The sequence below is a fragment of the Centroberyx affinis genome, unplaced genomic scaffold, assembly GCF_046629955.1.
Source record: "Centroberyx affinis isolate AG114_WGS23_722 - 3 ecotype Tasmania unplaced genomic scaffold, CSIRO-AGI_Caff_v1 ptg001403l_1, whole genome shotgun sequence".
NCBI lineage: Eukaryota > Metazoa > Chordata > Actinopteri > Beryciformes > Berycidae > Centroberyx > Centroberyx affinis.
The window spans coordinates 20463-37612 of NW_027279885.1; the positions used below are offsets into that span (position 1 = coordinate 20463).

Here is a 17150-nt window from a genome sequence, read left to right on the forward strand (position 1 = left end):
AAGATCGACAAAATTTGGCAACATCGGATTTTAATCCTGGCCAGAAAAAATATCGGAGCAACCGATGGTATGTTTTCTTGATCCCCAAATGGCCGGACAGACTGTGATCGTGGGCTAAACTTAACACTTGGAGCCGGAACTCTTTTGGCACAACAACCTGGGAACCACATCACATTCCATCCCAGACACCGGGGACCATTTGCGCAACAGTACACCCTCATCAAACAGGTAAGACACCGGCTGTGAATCATTTTTCTGTTCCTGAGCTGCAGACAAACATGTAGCCAATGTACTATCTGATTGCTGAGCCTTGATGAGCTGATCCTTATCTACTGCTAAACACAAGTCCATGTTATCAGGCAACACATCCACAGTAACAGGCACACTTTTAGGTTCGGAAGAGGGGCTGACCGAATCATCCAACGCGTTCAAAAAAGAATCCGAAAGGTCGACTTACGAGCCGGGGCATGCGTCACTACGCACGCCGGAAAAACGGGAGGAGAGTCGAGCGCAGCGGGAACAACACACACATCAGCAGTGGGGGTTTCAGTGACCTCGGGAGTAGGAAACACTTTTTCACCAGCCAAATCATTCCCAAGGATGAAATCTACCCCTGCAACAGGCAGCTGATCACGCACACCAACTCGCACTGTACCAGACACCAAGGAGGAGGATAAATTAACTGTGTGAAGCGGCACGCGTAACACACTCAATTTAATTCCCTACACCAATAGGTCTGAACCACAGTACGACTGGTCGGAAAAAGGCAGAACACCACGTCGAGCCACAGAATACTTCGCACCAGGATCTCGCAGAATAGTAACGGGAACCCTGTCCACCTCATTATCAGTCAGAGAAACAAACCCCTGCGTAACGAAAGGCTTAAAGTCATCGTCAATTTCTTTTGTTGGCAACTTTCCTGTCAACAGTTCAGGTTGACTAGCAACTGGCCCACACTGAATCAGACCAACAGCAGAGGGACCTTTAACCTTTGTCTGTTCTTTTTTCTGTAACACAGGACAAACTGAAATGAGGTGGCCAGGTTCATGACAATAAAAACACACACGGTTTTCACCCCCGGCGGAAAAATTGCCCCGAGAAAGTCTTGGTGAACGCGTTCTTTTATTCTCACATACTGGGGATTCGTGATGCACGGGAGATGGAAAAACACTCTTGTGAGTTAAAGCAAACTCATCAGCCAGGACAGCAGCTTCGGTGAGAGACGCAACTTTTTGTTGGTTCAAATACACAACAATGCGCTCTGGCAAACACTTTTTAAACTCCTCCAAGAGCATAAGCTCTCGCAGCTGCACAAAATCCTTAGCTTTACTGGCCTGACACCATTTATCAAAAAGCACTCCCTTTTCACACGCAAACTCAACATAAGTCTGGTTGACACTCCTTTCACACTTTCTGAATTTTTGTCTATATTCTTCAGGGACCAATTCATAGGCACGTAAGACAGTAGCCTTAACAATCTCATAATCCAAGCTCTGTTCAACTGTGAGGGTGGCACACACCTCCTGAGCTTTCCCTACCAATTTACACTGAAGCAGTAATGACCAAACATCCTTTGGCCAGCTCAAAGTGGCTGCAATGCGCTCAAATGCGTTGAAATACGAGTCCACCTCAGACTCCCTGAACGGTGGAACCAGTGCAATATGCCTGCTCACATCGAAGCCTCCACGGGGAGAGTGCGGGGTTTGCTGTATAACAGGGGAAATGGGGAGCAACACTAGGCTGGCGTTCTAGCTCTAAAGCCTTCACCCTAAGGTGCATAGCCTCCACCTCTAACTCCCGATTTCTCACCTCCATTTCCTTAATGCAGAAAGTCAGCCGGATCTCCTCAACCGACATCCCCGACGTAATAGGAGGATCTGTGGGAGCGGTGGGAGTAATGCCGGCACTAGATCTCGGAGCTCCACGTAACTTTTCCCTTCTCCCTCTGCCATGGATGAGCCCTCAAGCAAACCCCCCTCCTTCAGCTTCTCAACCACGAGCTCTCTCAGCTCCTCTTTCCTTGCATTTACTGGCACTTGCACAGTAAACAAATTCGCAATGAGCATCAAGTCCACTTTTCTACATTTATTTATTTGCCCCAAACTAGGATTTCTTGAAAAACTGTCCAAATCAAAATCCACAGTGCCACTCAAGAAAAAAATGTCAACCAAAATTATGAAACAAAAATAGGTCAAAATACCTACCGAACCTACCCGACGAAACATGAGGAAAAGAACGGACGAGCCCCCAATTCCTCTTGGTGCTCCAGCATTTCCTTATCCGTATCATCATGTACTGGTCAGAACTAACAGCAAGGTGGCCCCAACCATCAGGGAGGTCTCGGGCACATCTGTCTTGTGCAGGCTGGTGCACAAATTGTGGACTTGGGCATTCCCGCGGTTCCGGTTATTGAGGGCGATCCATGTGCCAGGACCTGCAAACCTCGCCACAGACTGGTTGTCAAGAGGAGGCCCAAACCCAGGGGAATGGAGGCTTTTGCAATACATCTTTTTTGTTTCAATGAAGACAGAAGCAGGAGTGCTCTTTTGCGTGATTTATTCGCTCAACACTGAAATCTCATTCAAGACAAGAACACTTAATAGTAAATACAAAAACCCACCCCCAGATAATCAGTTCATTGATAAATGATGTGTGTGTGTGACATGACGTCACTGTTGAGGTGCGCTTGTTTTATGCACCTTAATAGTTGTAACAGAGGCTCCATCCCCAGGTGGTCCTGGAGATCTGACACCGCTACGGACAGGCAGAAGTCGACTTGTTTGCCTCCAGGGTGTTGGCACACTGCCATCTGTTCTTATCCCTGGGGAGAAGTGATCCTTCTCTCAGGAACGAGAGGAGGATCGTGGGGGGAAGAACGTGGAGACCCCACATGGTGTGGTTCTCTAGAATCCTCTCCTGGACGGGGTGCCTTGGGAAATTCCAGTCGGGAGGGATTTGCTGTCCCTGGCAGGAGGGACCTTGTTCCACCACTTACCCCAGGGACTCAGACTCTGGGCCTGGCCTCTGAGAGGACAGGGCTTCTAGCCTTGGGACTGCCAGAACCAGTTGTCAGGACCATGCAGAGGGCTCCAGCACCATCGGCTAGAGCTGTCTACTCCTATGTGATGGGATGTGTTTGCGTCATGGTGCAAGACAAGCCACATCGCCCCCCTAACGGCGTCAGCTCGTGAGATCCTGACATTTTTGCAGGAGCAGCTGCATGTGGGTAAATCCTCTACTACCCTCAGGGGCATGGTAGCAGCCATCAAAGCTGCAGGTGTTAGGGATCACGTGGGTGCTGAGGGCTGCTGGGCCTGATTACGCATTTCTTTAAGGGTGCCCAAAGGCTGTAGGCCCAAGACAGGAAACCCGCAGCTCCCCTGTGGGACTTGAACAGGGTCCTAGGTGCATTGCAGCCCCCTCCTTTTGAGCTAATTGAGTTGGTGAACTTAAAGTGGGTATCACTTTGTGCAGCTGCCTCTTGGGCAGCTCCATCAACCTTTTCAAGATTTAGGCAGTCCCTTTTCGGCTCAGAGGCAGTGATCCTGTTCACCCATTGCACTGGAGGCCCAGCCATGAGGGTCTGTAGCAGCCAATAATGTAGTAACTACCATTAATGTAATAACTGCCAATAACGTAATCATTTTTCTGTTCTGAATGGAATAAAAATTGTTAATGTAATAACTGGCCAATAATGTAATACATTTTCTGAACCAATAACGTAAAACCTTTTTGCGCATAATGTAATAAGTTATTACATTAATGGCTGGTTATTACATTACACATTATTACATACAAAATGTATTACAAAAGAGGTATAAATTTCATATTATACAACATAAGAGTAATTGTCTGTGTTTTCAAATGTGTGCTCGCACTTCATTTGGTATTCAAATGGTTAAAGAGTAGAAGGCAGGGCTGGAGATAAGTCTAACCATCAAGTACCACAAACAAATAAATAGTCATAATTCCTAGTGTGTGTGTGTGTGTGTGTGTGGTCAGGTTTTTGAGCAGCTATTTGAAAGAGGCAGTAAGGGTAAGGGTAAGTGTCATGGAAGTGTGACACTTTATAGCCAATAAATAAAACTTAAATAATGTGATGTAAGTATATTATTACATTATCGGCTCCAGTTATTACATTTTCATGATTTTTTTTAAACCAAGCTAATAATGTAATAACTTATTACATTATGCACAAAAAGTTATTACATTATTGGTTCAGAAAATGTATTACATTATCGACTTTTAACGGTAGTTATTACATTATTGGCTGCTACAGGGTCCCAGTCGGGGTGATGTCTGTCTCCTTTGTCAGCCAGTTTAGCATCTTGCGGGCCAGCTAGAGTGGCCACTCCACCTCTCAGTATTGGTCTTAGGGTCTGACGGGGCCTTCAGCTGTTAGGTGTGTATATAGTGTACATTTGTAAAAAGTTTGTTTGTTGTGGGCCTATATGGCTTTCTTGTGAGTTTTCTTGTGAGTCCATACATATGTAATATGTATGGCGGAGCGATAGTCTCCATGCAGCTGTTTGCTGTTCACACCAGAGCACACATGGTGTTGCAGTGTGAACAGAGATACAGAGAGATGAGGCTAAGAGAGAAAAACAAACCAAACTAAGACTTCCACCACATCCAAACACTACATGGACCAGGAAAGGATCAGGTGGAGGAGACAGGACTAGAAACAGGAAGTAGTTTGATGGTGGAAAGTAAGGCTGTGGAGGTCAGGGGGGCAGATGGTTCAATTCCCAACTCACAAGTTTTCATTTATTGAACAAAGAGAAAAACCTGAAACTAACCTGAACCAAACTGTTTTAGCTGCTAAACTGGAAGGTTAGCCAACCTTTTCATGTGACCAACAGGTGGAAATGTCCAGAACAATTCCTGCTGTTGGCACATAATCCTTTACTGGTGGAGGAACCTGATCTGAGCAGTATTCCTGTCAGAAACATGGAGGCTGAGCTTCACAGTTCAGACTCATTTCATGAAGTTTTCTGGGTCTGTTTTGCCTGCAACCTGGGGAAACGCATTTTCCAAATTCTCAGGCTTGATGGACAAATGTCAAACTGTGACAATGAGGAAACTGTTGGGAATAAAGTTGCTGTTGTTGTCAGTTGCTGGTTGAGTGTCTAATGAGATCCATGGAGGATGGAAACTGTGGGATAAAACCAGTGGACTGTTGACAGACGGATCACTGTCTGCTCAGAGGAAACACTGAGCAGTTGTGTGGAAGTGTTTGAAACATTCACACTGGATGATTTGAAATGTCTGATCCACTTTTTCTAATCAATGTTCATCTTGCTGAATTCATTTTAGATGAAAATGTTCATGTCTCTGTTGTTGTCATTCCTTACAAAAGATAACAATCTACTTTTTCAGGCTCCATGGCTGAAATGTCGGCCTTTACCTTTCACAACTGATCCACAGTGTTTTTAATAGAGACAGTGTGTGTTTACTGATGTAATATTCCTGAATGTTTTATGGTTGCACCTCTGCTCCTGTTGTTTGAGTCTAATATTTCTCGGACATGAAGACATCCAGGATGGAGGAGGGGTTTAACGAGACCTATCTGACTCTGCCAGGTCACGCCAGATTCGACAAACTCCGATATCTCTTCTTCTTCATGTTCCTGACAGTCTACATCTTTGCCTCCTTCACAGACTCCCTCATCATCTTCCTCATCTGCTCCCAGCGGAGCCTCCACAAGCCCATGTATGTCTTCATCGCCGCTCTGCTGCTGAACTCGCTTGCCGGCAGCACCGCCGTCTACCCCAAACTGCTCTCTGACTTCCTGTCCGAGCGTCCTTTTGTGTCCCGCTCCGCCTGCCTCTGTCAGGCATTTGTCGTCTACTTCCTGGGTGGGTCCAGCTTCATGCTGCTGTCGGTCATGGCCTTCGACCGCTACATTTCCATCTGTGAGCCGTTGCGGTACGCCACACTGGTGTCGCCCTCGGCCGTAGCGGCGCTGCTGCTGCTGGCCTGGCTGCTGCCGGCCGGCCTGCTGGCGGGGGGGGCACTGCTGGCCGGCCGGCTGCGGCTCTGCAGGTTTCAACTGGACAGACTCTACTGTGACATCTACTCCTTTGTGAATCTGAGCTGCGGGAGCACGCTGGTGAACAACATGTACAGCTTGCTGTGCAACGCAATGATCGTGTTTTTGCCGATAGTGTTTGTTTTGTTTTCATACAGCCGGATCCTAGTGGTCTGCCTGCGGCAGTCCGGCTCCTTCAGAGGGAAGGCGATGCGGACCTGCCTGCCTCACCTCCTCGTCTTCATCAACTACTCCATCTGCACCGTGTTCGAGCTCGTCAACAACCGACTGCAGGCCGATGTGGACGCCGTTGTTCCCGCAGTCATGTCCATTTTGATGGTCATCATCACAACTCTGTTCAACCCGGTGGTTTACGGGCTGAAGACACAGGAGATTTCTAAACGGGTTAAAAAACTGCTGTGTTACCGCAGAACTGAAGGATGATTTTTTAAGCTTTAATATTGCTGTTGTTCTTTAAACCTTTATTGATCCAGGAATGGCTGAGTGAGCTCCACTCTGCTTCACACTCACACTGGGTTCAACCACAGTCTGCTGCTGTCTGTCACAACTGATAATACCTTCCCATTTGTGAAATAAAGCATTAAAGTAAATAGAGTCCCGTTTCATCATGTAATAAAACATAGTAACAAAAACGTGGATAATATATATAAAAGTTGCTTTCTGAAGGGCTGAAACACCTGTTGTGTTACTAGATAACTGTGTAATGATTTTTAAACCTTCATATTGTTATCATCATTATTATTTGAATCTTTATTAATCCACTCAGCAGCTCAACACAGTCACACTGGGATCTGACCAGTACAACCAGTGTGCTGCTGTTTGTCACAACTGCTTATGTATTAACATTCCCATTTATGAAATAAACCTTTAGACTAATAACAACTTGCAGCTAATATTGTCATCATCCTGTCAACACAATAATCTAATGAAAACACAGATAACATACATAAAAATGTGAATGATAACAGTCAAAATTCAACACCTGCCATCCATTCATGTATTTGGCTGTTAACTAAGGGATGAATATAAACCGTGTAAAAAAAAAAACAATAATGTAAAAAATGATTAACAAGAAAGAAGTTTTGACATTAATGGCAGGTAACTGTTACTCCACTGAAGGAAAGCTGACATTCTGTACATTAACAGGATTATGACGCTTTAGTTGTAAAGTGTTATTACATTAATGGGAAGTTACTTCATGTTCTGTTTTATTTAAGGTTTAATTTAAAACTAAACAAGAACAAGACTTTAGGAATCATTTTAATAATCTGTAGAAAAAGAGCTAGTGGCAACATAAAAGTCACAGCAGGAGTGTGACTGATTCACTTTTCATGATACTCAGAGACACTTTACATAAACCAGAAGTATATAAAAAAAAATTAAATCACTAATAATGTACACTCCTTAAAATTGAAAATGCTAAATAAGAAAATAAAGAAAGAATTAGAGTACACACTGACACACAGGACACATGACAACAGCTCACATTTAGTGCAAGGTGACAAAACACATGCAAACAGCAAGGCATTTTATTAAAACTAGTTCTACAATGAATCAGTTTCCAGTGTCAACATGTCACTGGTCCTCCAGTCTGTTAGTAGGAGGCGCTGTGCAGCAGAGAGTCTGATGCAGGGAGAGAAGAAGAAGAAATCCAGTCTGAGCATGCAGACTTGATAAGCTGTGGCTACAGATTTGGTTTGGCACCAATTTCATGAAGTGGGTTAGACTTCTGAACTACCTGTATTCTGTACCACTCACCAATGGCCATCTTACCGGTCAATGGCAGGCTCTCTCTAACTTTCCCCTTAGGGAGAGGAGCGAGGCAGGGACGCCCCCTCACCCCACTCCTCCTTACACTGGACTTTACGCCACTCGTTGAGGCCAGAAGATGTTACCACGAAATAACAGGTACTTTCTGTAAGTGAGAATGCTATCCAACAAGACTAAGAGCCCTATCTTACACCCGGCGCAAAGTGCAGCACAAGTGTCATTGTTAGTTTCCAACTGACGCAGTTGTCATTTTCATGGCCAGCGCCCACATTGTTTAAATAGCAAATGTACTTGCGCCCATCTGTGCGCCCATGGGCATGTTGGTCTCAAAATGAGATTTGGTCAGGAGCATTGTTGGCACATTGCTATCTTGAGGCATTGGAAAGCGATTGCGCCATTGACCAACAAAAACCTGGTCTAAAGTCAATGGCGCAGTATTTTCCTGCTATTTAAAGGGCGCATTATTGGCGCATTATTGACCCAGCCAACATGGGTGCCATCCTCTCATTAAACCTACATCAGCTGTCACGTAGGTTGCAGAATGAGCAGGAAGATCCGGAGGATCCAGAGGAAATCAAGCAAGTTTCTGCTTTGCTTCCTAGTGTAATGAAGGAACAGGCAAAGGTGGTAGGAAAAGCCATGGCAACATTGTGGACAGTGCGGCACCACCTTTGAGTGTCCCAGTCCCACCTGCAGCAGGAGGACTGGGACTGTTTGCTGAGGTTTCCTGTTGAGCTTTACGCCATGTTTGGGTCAGACACTGCCAAGTGCTACAGCCTGTGCCTTTGAAGTGTCAGGCACGTTTGGCCAGTGCCAGGGTGGCCACCAGGAAAGAGTGGCTCAATCCTGGGACTCCCTGGAGCCACACTGGGGCCCAGGGGACCTCAGGCCTCAACTTGAGACATTTCGTAGGTGTAAGTCTCAGCAGGGAAAGAAAGATGGCAGAGCTTGAGGTAATGGGGGTCCAAAGCAGCCACCTTGCTCCTAATGGTGTCCTGAACCCAGCCTGTCATTGCTCCCCCTCAGACCACCAAACAGCATGGTTAGCAATGGGGGCAAGCACCTGGGTCCCAGGGCTACCGGTTGCAATTTTGTCGCAGCCTTCCCCTAATAAGGGTGGCTACCTTCTCTACAAACCGGCAACACAGGGAGGTGTTACATGCGGAACTGACTTCACTCTTGGAGAAGGGAGCAATCAGATAGGTGGAGCAAGGAAACACACAGGCTGGGTTCTTTTCCTGCTACTTCCTTGACCCTAAGCAGGACGGGGGTTTTGTGTCCTATTCTGGCTCAACAAATCTGTCCCCTGAGATGCAGGATGTTGACAGTGCTGAGGTGAGGCAAGCCATCAATAGTGGTGACTGGTTTGCCACAGTGGACCTCAAGAATGCCTATTTCCTATCACCCATCTGGAAGGGGCACTGGCGGTTTCTGACGTTTGCATTCGAGGGCAAGACCTATGAGTTCTGTGTCGTCCTATTTGGTTTCTCCCTGGCACCCTACACTTTCACCCGGTGCATGGATGCAGTCCTTGCTCTGCAGGGTCCTAAAGGGTCCTAACTGAAGGTTCTAAATTATCTGGACGACTGGTTGATCTGCGTCTGCACCAAGCAACAGTGTCGCCGTCATGTGTCCATGCTCCTAGAGCATATTCAGGACTTGGGCCTTTGCCTGAACTCGAAGAAGAACAGATTGGAGCCCTCCTAGACAATTCAGTTCCTTGGCATGGCAATGGACTCCAGGGCTGCGATACTGACACTGACTCTGGAGAGGCAGGAGGCTCTCAAAGACTGCCTCTCCTGTTACCGGCTAGGGCCGAAAGTCATCTGGAGGCTGTGTCTTCGCCTCATGGGCCTATTGGCGGCAATGGTTCAGGGAGTTCTGTTAGCTCTCTGGTACATGCGTCCTGTACAGAGGTGCTTCCTGGGATTGGGCCTGGCCCCACAGAAGTGATGTCAATGTCAGCCACTCAGAGACTTTGTGTGGGCCTCCACTAGTGGGAGAACCTGGGAAAGTCAGATAATCTCAACAGATTAAATGCATCCCTGAGTGGCTGGGGGCACGGTGCACGAGTGCTGGGGCATGAGCAGGTGCTAGAATGGGTCCTGGGCAACCCAGCATAGAAACGTACTAGATCTGAGAGCTGTGTTACGCCCGACCTAGGAGAAACACCGGGCATAGCATAAAAGTGACTCCCCTCTTTCCCCACTCCCAAGGATGACCAGTGCCACAGCAGGTGCAGCAAAAAAGCGTCGGGGGGAGCACAGCCAAAATAACAAACACAACAACCTGAAATTATAACCACTAACTTACCTAAACAGCAAAAGAAAGCAAAGAAAAATACAAGCAGCTTACCTGCCTCCCTAACATAAACAGGAGAAAAAGGAAACAAAGGAAAAGGCTTCCCACCCCTACAGCTACCAGGACTGCTCTTTTAGAAGTTATTTACATTTTGTACAACAGAGATCAATCTACAGCATTCGGTCAATACGGCGTTCACTTGGTTCAATACAGCACTGCACGGTCTGGTTGGGAGCCAGTAAGAAGGAGTGAGCCAGCATTGGACAGACGCCCCTTTTAAAGTAGGCGCCATTAGTCTCCCGTCCAATCACCAGCCGCCACCTGCAACTCAACACACTGGGGAAAACATACAATGAGGGTGAACACCGCAACCCGCAGGCAGGGAGGGAGAACAGAAGAACTACAAATACACTCAAATACAAATTATGACCCAGGGTCATAACACCCCCCACCTAAGATCAAACATTTCTTCCCGCAAGAAATGCTTGATTCCTAACACCCCACGCGAGACAATACATCAGCCACATTATTATCCAATCCATTGATGTGATGTATCTCAATGTTGAAGTCCTGCAGCAATAACGACCAGCGCATAAGACGCTGATTGTTATTCCGCATGCGAGACAAGAACACGAGAGGATTGTGGTCTGAATAAACATGTACCGGAATTGCGCTCGAACCAACATAGACCTCGAAGTGTTGTAACACCAAAAGCAATGCCAGGGCTTCTTTCTCAATGGTACTATAATTCAATTGGTGTTTGTTGAATTTCTTTGAGAAGTAACACACCGGGTGATCAATACCATGATCATCCTCCTGTAGAAGTACAGCGCCTGCCCCATAAGCACTGGCATCTACCTCCAACTTAAAGGGACGTGCAAAATCAGGTGCAGCCAGTACAGGCACGCTGCATAGAAGGAGTCCTGATACGCAGCAGTCCAGACAAATTGGCTGGAGGGGCTTACCAAGCTAGTTAGTGGCGCAACTACACTAGCAAAATTTTTACAGAACCCCCGATAGTAGCCACACATTCCCAGAAACCGGCGGAGTTGCCGCCGTGTTTCTGGCACAGGAAAATCCAGGATGGCCTGGACTTTGGCCAAAAGGGGGCCCACCTGCCCCTGGCCTACTTGTTTTCCCAAGTAAGTAACTACCGCCTTACCAAACTCACATTTCACCAGATTCAAAGTCAAAGAAGCACCCTTCAAACGACTGAATACTTGACCAGGTGGAAGAATAAACCACGATGTCATCCAAGTACGCCTCACAGTTTTTGACACCAGACAGAAATGAAGCATCGCGTTAGTTCAGGCAGGGCACGGACGTCACGCGTTGCTAGTCATCTACCAGCTGATCACCACACACACCAATCATACTCCATTCTCATAACAAGGCGGTCTATTTAAATGGCCACCTCCTACACTGATTCCTGCTTCACAACTGCTGCACACTCTGCTGCTTGGTAAAGCTTTATGCTACTGCTGCTGTTACTGGTCATGCTGCTGCTCCTACCTGCTACAAGTTGCCGCTGGTCGCGCTGATTTCTCGGGCTCAAGATGTCTCACTTTCGTCAGATGAAGAATCTCAGGAGGCAGCACCATCGGCCTCCAAACCCGCTGTCGGAGCTTCCATCTCGCAAAATACAGTCTTGTAATACCGCTTCAAGAAGGCATTGTCCAGGAAAGAATGGCGTTTGCGCGACTCATCCTGCCGCGACTCTCGCAAAGGAGCGAGAGTCCGAACTCTGATTACTTCGAGCCGACGGTCGGTCATTATATCCAGCTCTCACTCGGTCGTGAATGTCCGCTTCAAGCCTGGAAACCGGTCTTTTCCTGCCAGCGTCAGCGGCCATTAAACCCCACCATGGACCAGGGCATTCCCATGGGATTTCATTGCAAACAATGACGTCATGGCGCCGATAAGGATGCTGGGAGTTGTAGTTCCCATTGCTCCACTTCACCTAAGCTGAGTATTTGCATTGAATATTTGCTCTTATTATGGTGCAAGCATGCATCATTATGGCTGGCTGGGCGAGCTCCATTTTCGATTCAGTGTTGCTGTGTATTTAAGCATAATGCTGACATGCTGCTGCTTAGCTGGGATTGTAAGCTTGTACTACAATTGCTTGTTGCTTTACATGGGTCTGCAATAGTTCAATGCAGCTCATTTTAGTGAGAAGCAATTTTTTGTTTTGGGGGATTTTTTGCGCTCCTTAAAGAATCTCTCCCTTATATTCGACTGGACTCTTGATATTGTCTCAGCTCAAAGCCATGAGTGCATATAGCCTAATTGATACTATTGCTGTCGTCAATAAATTGCATATGACATAAGAGATGCTGCATAAGGTGGTTGACTGGGTTTCACTGCTTTGATTTAGGTAGTATGACCTCACACGGGATGCATGCTTGCATCCCTCCCAAGAAGCAGTAGGTGATAGCTGAGGTCTGCAGCAGGCTTGCTGCTCACATAGATATTTCACATAACTGTAGGATGGCCTCTTTCAGGATGCATGCTTGCATCCTTATTCTTCAGATAATGAATTTCTGAGGTCTGCAGCAGGCTTGCTGCTACACATAGATATTACACATAACAGTAGAATGACCTATCAGGATGCATGCTTGCATCCTTTCATGTAGGCTCGTCTGGTGCCACTGCTTGAGGTCTGCAACAAGCTTGTTGCTACACATTGATCTTTCATTATTGATCAGCTGGTAACTTACTAAGAATCGGCTGCACCAGTTATGTTTGCCATATGGTTCTGTTTGGGGGATTTGCATGGCGCCCCTGCTATACCTTCAGCATGCTTGCCGGGTAAGCAGGGAGCTGCTCGAGCAGGGCCATATCCGCCAAATATAACTGTATTACCATTAGTTGCAATTAATGGTTTCATCCGTGACTAAAGTGTTCCTGACTGAAATGAAGCATCGCGTTAGTTCAGGCAGGGCACGGACGTCACGCGTTGCTAGTCATCTACCAGCTGATCACCACACACACCAATCATACTCCATTCTCATAACAAGGCGGTCTATTTAAATGGCCTCCTCCTACACTGATTCCTGCTTCACAACTGCTGCACACTCTGCTGCTTGGTAAAGCTTTACCTCCACCTCCCCAGCCTCCACCTGTTATAGTCTATGCAATCGAGCCACGGTGGCTCTTAAATGTCAACACTACTGAGTATTGCTGCTCTGGCTCTGCTCTGTCCACTCCCATGGGGGGATTTGCATGGCGCCCCTGCTATACCTTCAGCATGCTTGCCGGGTAAGCAGGGAGCTGCTCGAGCAGGGCCATATCCGCCAAATATAACTGTATTACCATTAGTTGCAATTAATGGTTTCATCCGTGACTAAAGTGTTCCTGACTGAACCGTATTCATCAACCTTTGGAAGGACCATTTCTTAAACCAAAAGGCATAACGGTGTACTGTAGGAAATAATCAGGAGTAACAAAAGCTGAGACCTCAGATGCACAAGGTGTAAGAGGCACCTGCCAATAACCCTTCAGTAGGTCTAACTTTGTGATGTACTTTGCTGACCCTACACGATCTCTGCAATCATCATACGCGGCAGAGGAAATAAGTCCGGCTTGGTAACGGCATTCACTTTACGAAAATCATTACAAAACCGAGGAGTTTGGTCAGATTTTGGAACCAAAAGTGAGGGTGAGCTCCACGGGCTGGAACTTGGCACAGCAAAGCCATTTTCCAGGAGATACTCAACCTCCTTTTGCATTGCAGCTCTTTTTACCGGGTTGACGCGGTACGCGTGCTGCTTAATGGACTTATGGTCACCAACATCTACATCGTGCTGCAAGACTGTAGTTTGGGTGGGCTTGTCACCAAATAACGGTGCGTGACAACGAATGAGATGACAAACATCACTTTTGGCTGGCTCTGACAAATACGACAAATGTTCCTCCAGGTTTTCCAGAATTCTGGAATTCTCCAACCGCGTACACGGAACTGAAACAGGCTGCCCACGCAACCCGTCCTCCTCGGGACTATACGACGGTGACACTATAGTACTATACTATATAGAAAATTGCGACTGAGAATTTTCTTATCATACTGTTTTTTCAAACAAACTGAAATGAGGTGGCCAGGTTCATGACAATAAAAACACGCACAGTTTTCATCCCCGAGAAAGTCTTGGTGAACGCGTTCTTTTATTCTCACATACTGGGGATTCGTGATGCATGGGAGATGGAAAAACACAGTTAAAGCAAACTCACCAGCCAGGACAGCAGCTTCAGCGAGAGACACAACTTTTTGTTCGTTCAAATACACAACAATGCGCTCTGGCAAACACTTTTTAAACTCCTCCAAGAGCACAAGCTCTCGCAGCTGCACAAAATCCTTAGCTTTACTGGCGTGACACCATTTATCAAAAAGCACTCCCTTTTCACGCGCAAACTCAACATAAGTCTGGTTGACACTCCTTTCACACTTTCTGAATTTTTGTCTATATTCTTCAGGGACCAATTCATAGGCACGTAAGACAGTAGCCTTAACAATCTCATAATCCAAGCTCTGTTCAACTGTGAGGGTGGCACACACCTCCTGAGCTTTCCCTACCAATTTACACTGAAGCAGTAATGACCAAACATCCTTTGGCCAGCTCAAAGTGGCTGCAATGCGCTCAAATGCGTTGAAATACGAGTCCACCTCAGACTCCCTGAACGGTGGAACCAGTGCAATATGCCTGCTCACATCGAAGCCTCCACGGGGAGAGTGCGGGGTTTGCTGTATAACAGGGGAAATGGGGAGCAACACTAGGCTGGCGTTCTAGCTCTAAAGCCTTCACCCTAAGGTGCATAGCCTCCACCTCTAATTCCCGATTTCTCACCTCCATTTCCTTAATGCAGAAAGTCAGCCGGATCTCCTCAACCGACATCCCCGACGTAATAGGAGGATCTGTGGGAGCGGTGGGAGTAACGGCGGCACTAGATCTCGGAGCTCCACGTAACTTTTCCCTTCTCCCTCTGCCATGGATGAGCCCTCAAGCAAACCCCCCTCCTTCAGCGTCTCAACCACGAGCTCTCTCAGCTCCTCTTTCCTTGCATTTACTGGCACTTGCACAGTAAACAAATTCGCAATGAGCATCAAGTCCACTTTTCTACATTTATTTATTTGCCCCAAACTAGGATTTCTTGAAAAACTGTCCAAATCAAAATCCACAGTGCCACTCAAGAAAAAAATGTCAACCAAAATTATGAAACAGGTCAAAATACCTACCGAACCTACCCGACGAAACATGAGGAAAAGAACGGACGAGCCCCCAATTCCTCTTGGTGCTCCAGCATTTCCTTATCCGTATCATCATGTACTGGTCAGAACTAACAGCAAGGTGGCCCCAACCATCAGGGAGGTCTCGGGCACATCTGTCTTGTGCAGGCTGGTGCACAAATTGTGGACTTGGGCATTCCCGTGGTTCCGGTTATTGAGGGCGATCCATGTGCCAGGACCTGCAAACCTCGCCACAGACTGGTTGTCAAGAGGAGGCCCAAACCCAGGGGAATGGAGGCTTTTGCAATACATCTTTTTTGTTTCAATGAAGACAGAAGCAGGAGTGCTCTTTTGCGTGATTTATTCGCTCAACACTGAAATCTCATTCAAGACAAGAACACTTAATAGTAAATACAAAAACCCACCCCCAGATAATCAGTTCATTGATAAATGATGTGTGTGTGTGACATGACGTCACTGTTGAGGTGCGCTTGTTTTATGCACCTTAATAGTTGTAACAGAGGCTCCATCCCCAGGTGGTCCTGGAGATCTGACACCGCTACGGACAGGCAGAAGTCGACTTGTTTGCCTCCAGGGTGTTGGCACACTGCCATCTGTTCTTATCCCTGGGGAGAAGTGATCCTTCTCTCAGGAACGAGAGGAGGATCGTGGGGGGAAGAACGTGGAGACCCCACATGGTGTGGTTCTCTAGAATCCTCTCCTGGACGGGGTGCCTTGGGAAATTCCAGTCGGGAGGGATTTGCTGTCCCTGGCAGGAGGGACCTTGTTCCACCACTTACCCCAGGGACTCAGACTCTGGGCCTGGCCTCTGAGAGGACAGGGCTTCTAGCCTTGGGACTGCCAGAACCAGTTGTCAGGACCATGCAGAGGGCTCCAGCACCATCGGCTAGAGCTGTCTATTCCTATGTGATGGGATGTGTTTGCGTCATGGTGCAAGACAAGCCACATCGCCCCCCTAACGGCGTCAGCTCGTGAGATCCTGACATTTTTGCAGGAGCAGCTGCATGTGGGTAAATCCTCTACTACCCTCAGCGGCATGGTAGCAGCCATCAAAGCTGCAGGTGTTAGGGATCACATGGGTGCTGAGGGCTGCTGGGCCTGATTACGCATTTCTTTAAGGGTGCCCAAAGGCTGTAGGCCCGAGACAGGAAACCCGCAGCTCCCCTGTGGGACTTGAACAGGGTCCTAGGTGCATTGCAGCCCCCTCCTTTTGAGCTAATTGAGTTGGTGAACTTAAAGTGGGTATCCCTTTGTGCAGCTGCCTCTTGGGCAGCTCCATCAACCTTTTCAAGATTTAGGCAGTCCCTTTTCGGCTCAGAGGCAGTTATCCTGTTCACCCATTGCACTGGAGGCCCAGCCATGAGGGTCTGTAGCAGCCAATAATGTAGTAACTACCATTAATGTAATAACTGCCAATAACGTAATCATTTTTCTGTTCTGAATGGAATAAAAGTTGTTAATGTAATAACTGGCCAATAATGTAATACATTTTCTGAACCAATAACGTAAAACCTTTTTGCGCATAATGTAATAAGTTATTACATTAATGGCTGGTTATTACATTACACAGTATTACATACAAAATGTATTACAAAAGAGGTATAAATTTCATATTATACAACATAAGAGTAATTGTCTGTGTTTTCAAATGTGTGCTCGCACTTCATTTGGTATTCAAATGGTTAAAGAGTAGAAGGCAGGGCTGGAGATAAGTCTAACCATCAAGTACCACAAACAAATAAATAGTCATAATTCCTAGTGTGTGTGTGTGTGTGTGTGTGG

The 17150-nt window shown here is 46.9% G+C and overlaps 1 protein-coding gene across 1 annotated transcript; it reads left to right on the forward strand.

The window, feature by feature from the left end:
• The first annotated feature begins 5542 nt into the window (after positions 1–5542).
• Positions 5543–6475, forward strand: LOC139649833 (olfactory receptor 11A1-like). Its single transcript, XM_071526337.1, has one exon. It carries the CDS (start codon positions 5543–5545, stop codon positions 6473–6475), a length of 933 nt encoding a protein of 310 aa, XP_071382438.1.
• The last annotated feature ends 10675 nt before the right edge of the window (positions 6476–17150 follow it).